Genomic DNA, 17,704 nt, shown 5'->3' with positions numbered 1-17,704 from the left:
ACATGTTACCGCAAGAATGAAAATCGCAAACATGTGTTTACATGACCTCCCGCTCACATCGGCAGTACCAGGGAATCATGGGTCACGATTTGGCAGTATGTAGTCACATCGAGTGACTGCAGACTTCTGTCCCAAAAGTGGGAAACCCTTTTAAGCACTTATTTAACAGATCACATGGAATGAATCAGCTCACTTCTATTAATTCATGGTAGTAGTGTATTATTAGATAAAAACCTTAGCCAAAATCATTCTGCTGGCCTTTTTATGTATGTGCCACCATGCTCCAAAATCCAAATGAGTATTTTATACAATAACATAACAACGCTGGATTTAATATAAAAAGTGGCATGGGAGTACAAAGTTCTACATGTTATACCTATAAAGCCTACCCCCCAATCCACTATAATCAATTAACCATTTTTTATGTACTGATGTTATTGTGTTGATATTTAAAATGTTTTCAATGGTGATGTTGTGTAATAAGATTTATCTATAAAACTATAGGAGAGAAGCTAGCTTGTGTTATTAATTGATTTCCAGTCGCTGAGCTATTCTTCCCGATAAATCTGATGGAATTTGTGATGGAGGCTGCAACAAAACCTGTTTCAATATACACTCCCTGTTTTTATTTTTTAAGAAGCTGTACCATTTGATTTACAATATAATGTAATAAATACTTAAAAAAAGACTTAAAAAGACCTGTCAACACAAAAAAATATTTATTTTGTGATGTTTAGGGTTTTTTTATGTAAGAAATGTTTACTTTTTTAAATATGTTTTGTTGTGTTTTAGCTTTCAAACTACAAGAACTCAAACAGGCCATGATTCTGCATTGCAAGGTTCTGTCCCGTCAGACATCTATTTAACGCTGCCTGTGATGGGGCTTGACTGGAGTTCTAAGATGACAGTCCTGAGAGCTTTTATTCGGCCACTAATCGCCAAGCCAACCCACAAGGAACACTGAAATTACTCTGCAGGAGAGGAATGGTTGGACAGATGCAGATTCCCCTCTATCTACTTCTTTAGATGACGCAGCCGCAGTTGGCACCCAAGCAAGCTCTAAGGCGAGCTCAAATTCTGAACCCACTCCATACACCTCATCCTTGATTTCACACGATTTGTATATGCATGTAATTACACTGCCAAATATTCATTCTGCTGACAATTTAAGAAGCACTACTCCCTTCAAAGTTGTTATCCTCTTAATATGTTGCAATTATCATATAGCACTGTGTACTTACAATTACTCATTTTGCCTTTCTGCCCAGTTAACTATTCTCTTTTCCATTAGGTCTATGACATCACATGATTAAAAAACTGACTAGCTGAATCCTTCTAAGCTCTATGTAGAAAACGGAAGTTTCTTTTCTCTGCATGAGTCATCATTAGAAATACAATAGTGTATAACTTTGCACACTCCAATGGATGTGACGTAAAAGGGGTATTTAATGCAATACATACAGTAGTCACAAACGTTTCGGTCTGCAAGGACCTTCATCAGTGTGCTAATGATAGCAAGGCTAGGAATGGGTGTATATGGAAAAGACCTATTTAAAACCGTTTGCATCAGTATAGGAGTAAAGGGATAAGAATGCTGGTGATGATAAGGACCGTGTAATGGTCAATCAAGGACGCAGAATAGCTGAGGGAGCAGAGACGCGGTATCCAAATCACATTGACTTGTGCTGGATACCGCGTCTCTGCCTCTTTGCTCCCGCAGCTATTCTGCGTCCTTGATTGGCCATTACACGGCCTTCCTTATCATCACCAGCATTCTTATCCCTTTACTCCTATACTGATGCAAACGGTTTTAAATAGGTCTTTTCCATATACACCCGTTCCTAGCCTTGCTATCATTAGCACACTGATGAAGGTCCTTGCAGACCGAAACGTTTGTGACTACTGTATGTATTGCATTAAATACCCCTTTTGCATCACATCCATTGGAGTGTGCTAAGTTATACACTATTTTACTTATTAAGGTTTGGGAACCTACTTACGCACCTCCCCTTGAGGCTGTGCTGGACATTCTCTTTACATTATTAGAATTACAATCCTACATCACTGACAAAAAGAAACAAGGAAGAGAGAAAAAGCAAGGGGGGCATGAACCACTGGTCACTCAGGTGTATAAAAAGAGGTGGAGCTAGGTGGCCAGGGACTTTTTAGTGATGTAGGTGTAATGATTACAATATATTAAGAGGATACAAACTTTACTGGGATTGCGTGTTTAACTATTCGGGGCCATTCTATAAAAGTGCACTCTCAGCTCGAGCTTGCATATGTCGGAAATGGGTAGTAAGACCTTGCCAGACAGACACGGCAGAAGATTAATTCCCGAGGGAACTAGATAATTAGGAAGTTGAAATGGAACATTTGGGAGTTGGGATGCCTTCACATGTGTTGTGCAGTCGGCCTGTCCCGTCAAAACTGGCAGGTTCAGAGGTCATTAATCTAATGTGGCCAACACAGTTCTTACTCAAGGTATAGTGCAACGTTTGCACTATAGATAAAAAACAATTTTACTATTGAAAGCCTCTTGAAGATCCATTAATAAATCAAGCCAACATTCAACAACTGCCTGAAGCTACAACTATTTGTAATAATGCTACTGTAATAACTTTAAGTTCAGTTTCATTTACAATCATGAAAGAATATTTTCGACATCACATGTTTTCTGTTCTGAATTTATTAGGTCAAGGAAGCGAAATAAAGTTGTCTCATATAAAAATTATGGATATTGCCAGTATCCTGAAAAGCAAGCAGGTGAGATTTATCTATCTGCCGTTGTATAAAATATAGTCTTTTCACCCAACAACTGCATTCAGAAAAATCTTGGTTTTAAGGAATACATAAATATGCTGATCTTCACAACACAATTAAAGGAGCTAATTTAACAGAATTTTGCACAAATGAATCTTTCAAATTACAGATTTTACCACCTGCTGTTAATACAGCATTTACAGTTTGAATGTGATTTATGATCAGTAGAAACTGAAAATCAAAAAATGCATCAGTCAACCTAGGGAACCGGCACTTTTAACTCTATTTTATTATTACAAGCTGGCATATGATTAAAAGTTTAAGTTCTAACTTACCCGGGGTCCCAAATTGGATGCAGTTTTCTAGAGTTCGCACAAAATCTGGATCGCTTAGCTTAATGATATGTAAGCTGTTGGCCTTTTCCATATTCTTCACCCATTTATTTGCTTGACCCTGAGGATCAATCATCAATGGCCAACGTCTTGCATTCCTGAAATTAAATTTGGGTATATTTCTAAAAAAGAATTACCATCTCATAAAATTACAATCCGCTATGCCGGAATAATCAAGGGGTGCCCCACCGCTTAGACCTCGAATGTTCCTAAGGATAGACCCACAGATCTACCAGCTGCCTGGTTGTGCTGGAATTGCAGCTGGCACTATTTTCTTGAACAGAGTATTGAATCAGCTCTGTGGCCTGTTCATTCTCACTACTGGTGGGGGTAATAAAGATCGAACTATACTGATCATAAAATAATGGCATGCTGAAGATAAACTTTCTAAATACTATGGGGGGCAATTCATCAAAGCGTTTTGGGCAGAACACTGACGTTAAACTTTGAAGTCTCAAAATGTTTGTGCAATGCATAGTTGGGCAAATATTTAGTGACTTGGCATTTTCATGCCAATTTGAATCAGCTCTGCCAAAATGGGCAGCGCTGTGGAGGAGACGGGGTGTGACACAGCGGGACATCCCCTCAACTTCACAAAATTGACCTTGTTTTACACTCCAGAATTGCTACTACAATTCCGGTAAGGAGCTTGGGGGTGCACACCACTGAGAAGATGCATTAAATTCATTATATAGTGTGGGGACGGTGATTGGAGCTTCCGACCTCCTCAATCATTAAAAAAAATGCCCTGTAATTTGTTTACCTTGAGAAAGAGGGACGGGTCCCTCGAAACACGTTGAGCTGGGCCCCTGTGTATGTCCGTCAACACTGGATGGTGACATCACCGTTAAACCACACACCCCGCTCGTCACACTACCTCCTCACAGCGGCGCCATCGCCCGAGGCTGACCGCTGAACACCCCAGCTACGAGCGTGCGCAGGATTTTTACCAACGGGAAAACACTCCCTTACTTTGGCCTGCATAGTTTTTCCTCAACAACACGGACTCAACAATTGCAACAGGAACAACTACTTCAGCCACACACTTGCCAATGCCATTTCCTGTACATCAGCCACATTGCATGGAGGTATTTATACATTTATCTTTCAGCACCAGTCCCTATCTGCTATTCAGCGAGGCATCTTAATTGATTTAATAAATAACATTTCCCACATGTCTACTTTACATTAGCACAATTTTGGAAACAACATTTGTTTTGTTAGGAAGTCATAATGGTTAAAAGTTGACCAGCAATTTTTCATTTTTCCAACAAGATTTACAAAACCATTTTTTTAGGGACCACCTCACATTTAAAGTCACCATGTCACATTGGCAGAGCCTTTGAGGTGCCAGTACAACAGAAACCCCTTATATGTGAACTCATATTACAAACTACACTCCCCAATGAATTCATCTAGGGGTGCAGTGATCATATTAACACCACATGTGCATCACAGAATTTTATACCATTGAGCGATGAAGAATGAATAAATTACACTTTTACCACTAAAATGTTGTTTTAGCCCGAAGTTTTTAATTTTTCTGAGGGCCAATAGGGCATTTTTTTTTACAATAAACTGAGGTCCATTTTTTCCTGAGTGCGCCAATACCCTACATGTAATCGGGAAATATTTTTCAGGACAGTGCAAAGCTCAGAAGGCAAGAAGCACTTTACCATTATGGTTTGAAGGTGCCGTGACCCACTGGGAGAGCCCATGAGGTGCCAGAACAGCAGAACCCCCATAAGTGACCCCATTTACGAACTACACCTCTCAATGAATTCATCTAGGAGTGCAGTGATCATATTGACACCACGGGTGTGTCAAAGTATTTGTGAAGTCTAGAAAAAATAACTACATTTTTACACCAAAATGGTATTTTAGCCCCAGATTTTACATTTTCACACATGAAGTGGGTAAAAATGGCTCAAAAATTTGTCCTACAATTTCTACTGAACGTGGAAATACTCCATATGTGGCTGTACAGTACTACTTAGCCATACGGAGTGACTCGGGAGGAACTGAGCGCTATTTGCCTCCTGGAGCACAGATTTTCCTAAAACAGTTTGCGGACTTCATATACAGAGCCCCTAATTGTTAGAAGAACAGTATCCCCCTCAAGTGACCCCATTTTGGAAATGATACCCCTTTAGGAATTTATCTACAGGTGTGGTGATGTTTTTGACTAGCAATGAATGTTGCCAAGTGAAAATTGCAAACTGTCTTTGTAGTGAACAGTACATTGCAGTCACCAGTATGTTGCTATCACCAGTACATTGCAGTCACCAGTACGTTATGCCCAGCCCGTGCTTCTGGAGGCATGCACCCGTACGTTAGGTGGGCTCTCATCGCTTCAGAAATGCCAAACGTGGACACAATATGTGGTTTAGGTATACTGTGGGGCTCAGAAGGGAGAGGGGGGCATTTGGATTTGGGAGCAGAGAATTTGCTAAATTTCTTTGTGAGGGTGAGGAGCCATTTAGCTTTTCCAGAGCCTTTGTGCTACCAGTAACGTGGAAGCCCCCTATATTTCCGTTAACACATGACAGATCTGAGTGAGGGATTGCTTTTTTGTGGATTGAGTTGAAGCTTTTATTGGGAGCATTTTACATAATGCTTGGGATCACATTTATGTATACCCCCTCCTCACATGTAAAGCGCCATGGAATAAATGGCGCTTTAATAATAAATAATAATAATCTGTCGCTCTACGTTGAGCACTTACTTTGGGGTTTTCATCTAAATCTCTGAGTGACATGATTCAGATGAAACCTGTTGTGAATTCTGTGGCTGAATTCACTCCTGTGGTCACAAGTGGTACTGCAGCTTCTGAGCTTCCTCCCTCAGGTGTTCTGGTGAGCTCGTTAACTGCTTCATTACTTAACTCCGCCTGATGCTGCTATCCTTGCTCCTTGTCAATGTTTCAGTGTTGGATCTGAGCTTCTCCTGATTGTTCCTGTGACCTGCTGCTCTGTATAGCTAAGTGCTTTTTGTTTTTTTGTTGCTTTTTTTTCTGTCCAGCTTGTCTTTTGTTTTGCTGGAAGCTCTGAGACGCAAAGGGTGTACCGCCGTGCCGTTAGTTCGGCACGGTGGTTTTTTTTTGCCCCCTTTGCGTGGTTTTGCTTTAGGGTTTTTTGTAGACTGCAAAGTTCGCTTTACTGTCCTCGCTCTGTCCTAGAATATCGGGCCCCACTTTGCTGAATCTATTTCATCCCTACGTTTTGTCTTTTCATCTTACTCACAGTCATTATATGTGGGGGGCTGCCTTTTCCTTTGGGGAATTTCTCTGGGGCAAGTCAGGCATATTTTTCTATCTTCAGGCTAGCTAGTTTCTTAGGCTGTGCCGAGTTGCCTAGGTAGTTGTTAGGCGCAATCCACAGCCGCTTTTAGTTGTGTTTAGGATAGGATCAGGTGTGCAGTCTACAGAGTTTCCACGTCTCAGAGCTCGTTCTTGTATTTTTGGGTATTTGTCAGATCACTGTGTGCGCTCTGATCGCTAAGCACACTGTGTTTCTGGATTGCCTTCATAACACCTGTCATTAGCAAACATAACAGTACAAGGAGCCACACTAATGATTCTCAATAGAGGGAAAGAAAAAGTTCTGACATCATTTTTTTTTTTTTTTCTGCTCTGTGTTCATTTTTTTTTTTTCCCCTAGACATTTGGGTGATTCTGGACACAGGTGTGGACATGGATATTCAGGGTCTGTGCTCTTCAATGGATAATCTCGTTATAAATGTACAAAAAATTCAAGATACTATTGATCAGAAATCTATGTTAGAACCAAGAATTCCTATTCCTGATTTGTTTTTTGGAGATAGAACTAAGTTTCTAAGTTTCAAAAATAATTGTAAGCTATTTCTGGCCTTGAAACCTCATTCTTCTGGTAATCCTATTCAACAGGTTTTGATTATAATTTCTTTTTTGCGCGGCGACCCTCAAGACTGGGCATTTTCTCTTGCGCCAGGAGACCCTGCATTGAGTAGTGTCGATGCGTTTTTCCTGGCGCTCGGATTGCTGTACGATGAGCCTAATTCAGTGGATCAGGCTGAGAAAAATTTGCTGGCTTTGTGCCAGGGTCAGGATGATATAGAAGTATATTGTCAGAAATTTAGGAAATGGTCAGTACTCACTCAGTGGAATGAATCTGCGCTGGCAGCTTTGTTCAGAAAGGGTGTCTCTGAGGCTCTTAAGGATGTCATGGTGGGATTTCCTATGCCTGCTGGTTTGAATGAGTCTTTGTCTTTGGCCATTCAGATCGGTCGACGCTTGCGCGAGCGTAAATCTGTGCACCATTTGGCGGTACTGCCTGAGGTTAAACCTGAGCCTATGCAGTGCGATAGGACTATGACTAGAGTTGAACGGCAGGAATACAGACGTCTGAATGGTCTGTGTTTCTACTGTGGTGATTCCACTCATGCTATTTCTGATTGTCCTAAGCGCACTAAGCGGTCCGCTAGGTCTGCCGTCATTGGTACTGTACAGTCCAAATTCCTTCTGTCCATTACCTTGATATGCTCTTTGTCGTCGTTTTCTGTCATGGCGTTTGTGGATTCGGGCGCTGCCCTGAATCTGATGGATTTGGATTATGCTAAACGTTGTGGGTTTTTCTTGGAGCCTTTGCGGTGTCCTATTCCATTGAGAGGAATTGATGCTACACCTTTGGCCAAGAATAAACCTCAATACTGGGCCCAGCTGACCATGTGCATGGCTCCTGCTCATCAGGAAGTTATTCGCTTTCTGGTGTTGCATAATCTGCATGATGTGGTCGTGTTGGGGTTGCCATGGCTACAAACCCATAATCCAGTATTGGATTGGAATTCCATGTCGGTATCCAGCTGGGGTTGTCAGGGGGTACATGGTGATGTTCCATTTTTGTCGATTTCGTCATCCACCCCTTCTGAGGTCCCAGAGTTCTTGTCTGATTATCAGGATGTATTTGAAGAGCCCATGTCCGATGCTCTACCTCCGCATAGGGATTGTGATTGTGCTATCAATTTGATTCCTGGTAGTAAATTCCCTAAAGGTCGATTATTTAATTTATCCGTGCCCGAACACGCCGCTATGCGCAGTTATGTGAAGGAATCCCTGGAGAAGGGACATATTCGCCCATCGTCATCACCACTGGGAGCAGGGTTCTTCTTTGTAGCCAAGAAGGATGGTTCGCTGAGACCGTGTATTGATTACCGCCTTCTTAATAAGATCACTGTTAAATTTCAGTATCCCTTGCCATTGTTATCTGACTTGTTTGCTCGGATTAAGGGGGCTAGTTGGTTCACTAAGATAGATCTTCGTGGTGCGTATAATCTGGTGAGAATCAGGCAAGGAGATGAATGGAAAACTGCATTCAATACGCCCGAGGGTCATTTTGAGTATCTAGTGATGCCGTTCGGACTTGCCAATGCTCAATCTGTGTTTCAGTCTTTTATGCATGACATCTTCCGTGAGTATCTGGATAAATTCCTGATTGTTTACTTGGATGACATTTTGATCTTCTCAGATGATTGGGAGTCTCATGTGAAGCAGGTCAGAATGGTTTTTCAGGTCCTGCGTGCTAACTCTTTATTTGTGAAGGGATCAAAGTGTCTCTTCGGTGTGCAGAAAGTTTCATTTTTGGGGTTCATCTTTACCCCTTCTACTATCGAGATGGATCCAGTTAAGGTCCAAGCCATCCAGGATTGGATTCAGCCGACATCTCTGAAAAGTCTGCAAAAGTTCCTGGGCTTTGCTAATTTTTATCGTCGCTTCATCTGTAATTTTTCTAGCATTGCCAAACCATTGACCGATTTGACCAAGAAGGGTGCTGATTTGGTTAATTGGTCTTCTGCTGCTGTGGAAGCTTTTCAGGAGTTGAAGCGTCGTTTTTGTTCTGCCCCTGTGTTGTGTCAACCAGATGTTTCTCTTCCGTTCCAGGTCGAGGTTGATGCTTCTGAGATTGGAGCAGGGGCGGTTTTGTCACAGAGAGGTTCTGATTGCTCAGTGATGAAACCATGTGCTTTCTTTTCCAGGAAGTTTTCGCCCGCTGAGCGTAATTATGATGTGGGCAATCGAGAGTTGCTGGCCATGAAGTGGGCATTCGAGGAGTGGCGTCATTGGCTTGAAGGAGCTAATCATCGCGTGGTGGTATTGACTGATCATAAGAACTTGACTTATCTCGAGTCTGCCAAGCGCTTGAATCCTAGACAGGCCCGTTGGTCGTTATTTTTTGCCCGCTTCGACTTTGTGATTTCGTACCTTCCGGGCTCTAAAAATGTGAAGGCGGATGCTCTGTCTAGGAGTTTTGTGCCCGACTCTCCGGGTTTATCTGAGCCAGCGGGTATCCTCAAGGAAGGAGTCATTGTGTCTGCCATCTCCCCTGATTTGCGGCGGGTGCTGCAAAAATTTCAGGCGAATAAACCTGATCGTTGTCCAGCAGAGAAACTGTTCGTCCCTGATAGGTGGACTAATAAACTTATCTCTGAACTTCATTGTTCGGTGTTGGCTGGTCATCCTGGAATCTTTGGTACCAGAGAGTTAGTGGCTAGATCCTTCTGGTGGCCATCTCTGTCACGGGATGTACGTACTTTTGTGCAGTCCTGTGGGATTTGTGCTAGGGCTAAGCCCTGCTGTTCTCGTGCCAGTGGGTTGCTTTTGCCCTTGCCGGTCCCAAAGAGGCCTTGGACACATATTTCGATGGATTTCATTTCTGACCTTCCCGTTTCTCAAAAGATGTCAGTCATTTGGGTGGTCTGTGATCGCTTTTCTAAAATGGTCCATCTGGTGCCCTTGGCTAAATCGCCTTCCTCCTCTGATTTGGTACCTTTGTTCTTTCAGCATGTGGTTCGGTTGCATGGCATTCCTGAGAATATTGTTTCTGACAGAGGTTCCCAGTTTGTTTCAAGGTTCTGGCGAGCCTTTTGTGGTAGGATGAGCATTGACCTATCCTTTTCCTCGGCTTTCCATCCTCAGACTAATGGCCAGACCGAACGAACCAATCAGACCTTGGAAACATATCTGAGATGTTTTGTTTCTGCAGACCAGGATGATTGGGTGTCCTTTTTGCCGTTGGCTGAGTTCGCCCTTAATAATCGGGCCAGCTCGGCTACCTTGGTTTCTCCATTTTTTTGCAATTCTGGGTTCCATCCTCGTTTCTCTTCAGGACAGGTTGAGTCTTCGGACTGTCCTGGTGTGGATTCTGTGGTGGATAGGTTGCAGCAGATCTGGACTCAGGTAGTGGACAATTTGATCTTGTCCCAGGAGAAAGCTCAACTTTTCGCTAATCGCAGACGCCGTGTGGGTCCCCGACTTCGTGTTGGGGATCTGGTTTGGTTATCTTCTCGTCATATTCCTATGAAGGTTTCCTCTCCTAAATTTAAACCTCGTTTTATTGGTCCGTATAGGATTTCTGAGGTTCTCAATCCTGTGTCTTTTCGTTTGACCCTCCCAGACTCCTTTTCCATACATAATGTATTCCATAGGTCGTTGTTGCGGAGATACGTGGCACCTATGGTTCCATCTGTTGAGCCTCCTGCCCCGGTTTTGGTGGAGGGGGAATTGGAGTATATTGTGGAGAAGATTTTGGATTCTCGTGTTTCTAGACGGAAACTCCAGTATCTGGTTAAATGGAAGGGTTATGCTCAGGAAGATAATTCCTGGGTTTTCCTCTGATGTTCATGCTTCCGATCTTGTTCGTGCCTTTCATGCGGCTCATCCTGGTCGGCCTGGGGGCTCTGGTGAGGGTTCGGTGACCCCTCCTCAAGGGGGGGGTACTGTTGTGAATTCTGTGGCTGAATTCACTCCTGTGGTCACAAGTGGTACTGCAGCTTCTGAGCTTCCTCCCTCAGGTGTTCTGGTGAGCTCGTTAACTGCTTCATTACTTAACTCCGCCTGATGCTGCTATCCTTGCTCCTTGTCAATGTTTCAGTGTTGGATCTGAGCTTCTCCTGATTGTTCCTGTGACCTGCTGCTCTGTATAGCTAAGTGCTTTTTGTTTTTTTGTTGCTTTTTTTCTGTCCAGCTTGTCTTTTGTTTTGCTGGAAGCTCTGAGACGCAAAGGGTGTACCGCCGTGCCGTTAGTTCGGCACGGTGGGTTTTTTTTGCCCCCTTTGCGTGGTTTTGCTTTAGGGTTTTTTGTAGACTGCAAAGTTCGCTTTACTGTCCTCGCTTTGTCCTAGAATATCGGGCCCCACTTTGCTGAATCTATTTCATCCCTACGTTTTGTCTTTTCATCTTACTCACAGTCATTATATGTGGGGGGCTGCCTTTTCCTTTGGGGAATTTCTCTGGGGCAAGTCAGGCCTATTTTTCTATCTTCAGGCTAGCTAGTTTCTTAGGCTGTGCCGAGTTGCCTAGGTAGTTGTTAGACGCAATCCACAGCCGCTTTTAGTTGTGTTTAGGATAGGATCAGGTGTGCAGTCTACAGAGTTTCCACGTCTCAGAGCTCGTTCTTGTATTTTTGGGTATTTGTCAGATCACTGTGTGCGCTCTGATCGCTAAGCACACTGTGTTTCTGGATTGCCTTCATAACACCTGTCATTAGCAAACATAACAGAAACCCCCGATGGATCCATTCACTACAATGAGGCAGTAAAGTTACTCTGGACTCCATCTGGCCTCTGTTCAGCGGTGTCCTTCTTTTTAGAAGTGCACAAAACTGTGTCCGACGGCACTTTTATGCAATCCTAAAAAGACGGACACCGCCAGATCACAGGTTTTATGGCACCCACAGTGCCTCCATCTGCCTCATTATAGGAAATCTTCCGCCAAAGGTTCTGTCTGAATTATGTATTTCAGAGATTTACACGGAAACCCCGAAGCAGGCGCTCAGCGCAGGATAAATGTGTGCCGAGTCTTATTGCGATCTTTAGAAGGAAGAATGAAAAAATCGACAGCATGTGAAGAATTGTTTTGTTGTTTTTTTTTTTTTTTTTACTACATTCTTAGTGCAGTATAAGTAATTATTTTTTGGGTTGGTGCGATTACAGCGATATCAAATTTATATCAGGTTTTTTATGTTTGGCTGCTGTAAGAAGTATGAACTATTAAATTATTTGCCACCTACTTCCTAAAAATAAACACAAGGTAGGTGCAGAGTAAGGGTAAGTTCACACAGAGCGTTTTTGCTGCGTTTTTATGCCATTTTCAGCTGCTTTTTACAGTACCAACAAAGTCTATGAGATTTCAGAAATCTCATGCACACACATTGGTTTTTTGTATGATCAGTATTTTATGCTTTGCTGCGTTTTTTGGACATAGAGCATGTCACTTTCAGCGTTTTTGCTGCGTTTTTCAGCTTTTTTCACCCATTGACTTGAATGGGTCTTGAAAAAACGTAGCAAAAACGCAGGTATCATTATTTGCTGCATTTTTGCTGCTGAAAATCCAAGGACATTAGCATGGACAAAGAAAGAAAACACACCAAATACGCACCAAAAAACGCACCAAAAACGCACCTAAACCTGCGCTTTTGACGCAGCTTCTTTCCTGCCAAGAAGATCAGGTTTTGCTGCAGAAAAAAAGCAAAAACACCCTGTATGAACTTACCCTAAAGAACAGAAATAGCAAGTAGATAAACCCTAGCTCGAATTTCCCGGATTAGCTTTAAGCTACATCAGAATGGCTGAACAACCACAGGAAACTATCACCAACAGGAAATGCCAGCAGGAGGAAAGAAAATAAATCCACACCCAAAAGGTGATAGGGCAGACAAATCAATAAATGAAAACATTTGTGCTATGTAACATAGACTGCAGCCAGAATAAGAGAACTTTGTGGAAAGGAGATAAGCGGCTTTTCTTGTGCTGCTGGCAAGATCCCACAGAAGGAAGCGTAGCACAAAAGAGGAAAAAACATTTTATCCTCTTTGATTCTCCACATCTTTCTGTAGGATTTTGCCACCAGTTTATCTCCTTTCCACAATCTCTTGGCCTTTGAGCCACAGTTGCAGCAGCTGGTACATGTGTTTTGATTGTTATAATTGCAACAAAACACGGTGAGCAAAACACCCCTTATTTTATACCCCTTTCACCATGGATAAAACCCTATTTGCGCTTTTTGCTTCACATCCTTACTGCAATAACGAAGCCTAAAGGTATGTGCACACGATGCGGAAAACGCTGCAGATCCGCAGCGTTTCCGCAGCTGCGGGTCCGCAACAGTTTCCCATGAGTTTACATTACAATGTAAACCTATGGGAAACAAAAAACCGCTGTGCACATGCTGCGGAAAAAAACGCGCGGAAACGCAGCGGTTTACATTCCGCAGCATGTCACTTCTTTCTGCGGATTCCGCAGAGGTTTTACAGCTGCTCCAATAGAAAACCGCAGGTGTAAAACCGCAGTGAAATCCGCAGGAATAACGCGGTAAATCCTCAGTAAATCCGCGATAATTCTGCAGCAAAAACGCAGCATTTTTGCTCTGCAGATTTATCAAATCCGCAGTGGACCATTCTACGTGTGCACATAGCCTAAGAAACCAGAGAAAAGGTGTGTCTGCTGTGGCTCGGCTGACAGTAAAACTGACCACAAAACACAGGCTCAAGGGTTCAAACCCAGGAACAAGTACATTACATCGGAGACAGTAAAGCTGGTGTATATACAGTACAGACCAAAGGTTTGGACACACCTTCTCATTTAAAGATTTTTCAGTATAATCATGACTATGAAAATTGTAAATTCACACTGAAGGCATCAAAACGATGAATTAACACATGTGGAATTATATACTTAAGAAAAAAGTGTGAAGCAACTGAAAATATGTCTTATATTCTAGGTTCTTCAAAGTAGCCACCTTTTGCTTTGATGACTGCTTTGCACACTCTTGGCATTCTCTTGATGAGCTTCAAGAGGTAGTCACAGGAAATGGTTTTCACGTCACAGGTGTGCCCTGTCAGGTTTAATAAGTGGGATTTCTTGCCTTATAAATGGGGTTGGGACCATCGGTTGTGTTGTGCAGAAGTCTGGTGGATACACAGCTGATAGTCCTACTGAATAGACTGTTAGAATTTGCATTATGGCAAGAAAAAAAGCAGCTAACTAAAGAAAAATGAGTTGCCATCATTACTTTAAGAAATTAAGGTCAGTCAGGCGGAAAATTGGGAAAACTTTGAAAGTGTCCCCAAGTGCAGTGGCAAAAACCATCAAGCGCTACAAAGAAACTGGCTCACATGAGGACCGCCGCAGGAAAGGAAGACCAAGAGTCACCTCTGCTTCTGAGGATACGTTTTCCAAGTCACCAGCCTCAGAAATCACAGGTTAGCAGCAGCTCAGATTGGAGACCAGGTCAATGCCACACAGAGTTCTAGCAGCAGACACATCTCTACAACAACTGTTAAGAGGAGACTTTGTGCAGCAGGCCTTCATGGTAAAATAGCTGCTAGGAAACCACTGCTAAGGACAGGCAACAAGCAGAAGAGACTTGTTTGGGCTAAAGAACACAAGGAATGGACATTAGACCAGTGGAAATCTGTGCTTTGGTCTGATGAGTCCAAATTTGAGATCTTTGGTTCCAACCACCGTGTCTTTGTGCGACGTAGAAAAAATTAATGGATGGACTCTACATGCCTGGTTCCCACCGTGAAGCATGGAGGAGGAGGTGTGATGGTGTGGGGGTACTTTGCTGGTGACACTGTTGGATATTTATTCAAAATTGAAGGCATACTGAACCAGCATGGCTACCACAGCATCTTGCAGCGGCATGCTATTCCATCCGGTTTGCGTTTAGTTGGACCATCATTTATTTTTCAACAGGACAATGACCCCAAACACACCTCCAGGCTGTGTAAGGGCTATTTGACCAAGAAGGAGAGTGATGGGGTGCAACGCCAGATGACCTGGCCTCCACATTCACCAGACCTGAACCCAATCGAGATGGTTTGGGGTGAGCTGGACCGCAGAGTGAAGGCAAAAGGGCCAACAAATGCTATGCATCTCTGGGAACTCCTTCAAGATTGTTGGAAGACCATTTCCGGTGACTACCTCTTGAAGCTCATCAAGAGAATGCTAAGAGTGTGCAAAACAGTTATCAAAGCAAAAGGTGGCTACTTTGAAGAACCTAGAATATAAGACATATTTTCAGTTGTTTCACACTTTTTTGTTAAGTATATAATTCCACATGTGTTAATTCATAGTTTTGATGCCTTCAGTGTGAATTTACAATTTTCATAGTCATGAAAATACAGAAAAATCTTTAAATGAGGTGTGTTCAAACTTTTGGTCTGTACTGTACATTAGATTGGAGACAGTGGGGCTGGTGTATATACATTACATAGGAAACAGTGGGGCTGGTGTACATACATTACATTGGAAATGGTGAGGCTGGTGTATATACAGTTAGGTCCATATATATTTGGACAGAGACAACATTTTTCTTATTTTGGTTATAGACATTACCACAATGAATTTTAAACAAAACAATTCAGATGCAGTTGAAGTTCAGACTTCCAGCTTTCATTTGAGGGTATCCACATTAAAATTGGATGAAGGGTTTAGGAGTTTCAGCTCCTTAACATGTGCCACCCTGTTTTTAAAGGGACCAAAAGTAATTGGACAATTGACTCCAAGGCTATTTCATGGACAGGTGTGGGCAATCCCTTCGTTATGTCATTCTCAATTAAGCAGTTTAAAGGTCTGGAGTTGATTTGAGGTGTGGTGCTTGCATTTGGAAGGTTTTGCTGTGAAGTAAACATGCGGTCAAAGGAGCTCTCCATGCAGGTGAAACAAGCCATCCTTGAGCTGCGAAAACAGAAAAAACCCATCCGAGAAATTGCTACAATATTAGGAGTGGCAAAACCTACAGTTTGGTACATCCTGAGAAAGAAAGAAAGCACTGGTGAACTCATCAATGCAAAAAGACCTGGGCGCCCACGGAAGACAACAGTGGTGGATGATCGCAGAATAATCTCCATGGTGAAGAGAAACCCCTTCACAACAGCCAACCAAGTGAACAATACACTCCAGGAGGTAGGCGTATCAATATCCAAATCTACCATAAAGAGAAGACTGCATGAAAGTAAACACAGAGGGTTCACTGCACGGTGCGAGCCACTCATAAGCATCAAGAATAAAAAGGCTAGACTGGACTTTGCTAAAAAACATCCAAAAAAGCCAGTACAGTTCTGGAAGAACATTCTTTGGACAGATGAAACCAAGATCAACCTCTACCAGAATGATGGAAAGAGAAAAGTACGGCGAAGGCGTGGTACAGCTCATGATCCAAAGCATACCACATCATGTATAAAACACGGCGGAGGCAGTGTGATGGCTTGGGCATGCATGGCTGCCAGTGGCACTGTGTCACTAGTGTTTATTGCTGATGTGACACAGGACAGAAGCAGCCGAATGAATTCTGAGCTATTCAAAGACATACTGTGTGCTCAGATCCAGCCAAATGCAGCCAAACTGATTGGTCGTTGTTTCATACTACAGATGGACAATGGCCCAAAACATAAAGCCAAAGCAACCCAGGAGTTTATTAAAGCAAAGAAGTGGAATATTCTTGAATGGCCAAGTCAGTCACCTGATCTCAACCCAATTGAGCATGCATTTCACTTGTTAAAGACTAAACTTCAGACAGAAAGGCCCACAAACAAACAGCAACTGAAAACCGCCGCAGTGAAGGCCTGGCAGAGCATCAAAAGGAGGAAACACAGCGTCTGGTGATGTCCATGAGTTCAAGACTTCAGGCAGTCATTGCCAACAAAGGGTTTTCAACCAAGTATTAAAAATGAGCATATTTTTTTAAAATTATTGAATCTGTCCAATTACTTTTGGTCCCTTTAAAAACAGGGTGGCACATGTTAAGGAGCTGAAACTCCTAAACCCTTCATCCAATTTTAATGTGGATACCCTCAAATGAAAGATGAAAGTCTGAACTTCAACTGCATCTGAATTGTTTTGTTTAAAATTCATTATGGTAATGTCTATTACCAAAATAAGAAAAATGTTGTCTCTGTCCAAATATATATGAACCTAACTGTACATTACATAGGAGACAGTGGGGCTGGTGTATATACATTACATAGGAGAGAGTGAGGCTGGTGTATATACACTACATAGGAGACAGTGGGGCTGGTGTATATACATTACATAGGAGATAGTGAGGCTGGTGTATATATATTACATAGGAGACAGTAAGTCAGGTGTATATATATTACATAGGAGACAGTGGGGCTGGTGCATACATTACATAGGAGACAATGGGGCTGGTGTATATACATTACATAGGAGGCAGTGAGGCTGGTGTATATACATTACATAGGAGACAGTGAGGCTGGTGCATACATTACATAGGAGACACTGGGGCTGGTGTATATACATTATAAAGGAGACAGTGAGGCTGGTGTATATACACTGCTCAAAAAAATAAAGAGAACACTAAAATCGCACATCCTAGATATCACTGAATGAAATATTCCAGTTGTAAATCCTTATTCATTACACAGTCGAATATGTTGAGAACAATAAAACCTAAAAATGATCAACGCAAATCACAACTAATATCCCACAGAGGTCTGGAGTTGGAATGATGCTCAAAATCAAAGTGGAAAACGAAGTTACAGGCTGATCCAACT

At 42.4% G+C, this 17,704-nt stretch overlaps 1 protein-coding gene across 2 annotated transcripts in view; it reads right to left on the bottom strand.

Annotated features, from left to right (window-relative positions):
* DNAH7 (dynein axonemal heavy chain 7) overlaps positions 1–17,704 on the bottom strand; it is a 560,306-nt gene that overhangs the window by 155,729 nt on the left and 386,873 nt on the right. For both annotated transcript variants that reach the window (XM_069733889.1, XM_069733890.1), the window contains one exon: positions 3,099–3,253. In XM_069733889.1, the coding sequence (XP_069589990.1) occupies positions 3,099–3,253 (155 nt within the window). The remainder of the gene's footprint in view (positions 1–3,098; positions 3,254–17,704) is intronic.

This window comes from Ranitomeya imitator, chromosome 7 (genome assembly GCF_032444005.1).
Source record: "Ranitomeya imitator isolate aRanImi1 chromosome 7, aRanImi1.pri, whole genome shotgun sequence".
NCBI classification, from domain to species: Eukaryota; Metazoa; Chordata; class Amphibia; order Anura; family Dendrobatidae; genus Ranitomeya; species Ranitomeya imitator.
Note: the sequence above shows the minus strand (reverse complement) of the source record. Positions and strands in the feature narration are given on the sequence as shown.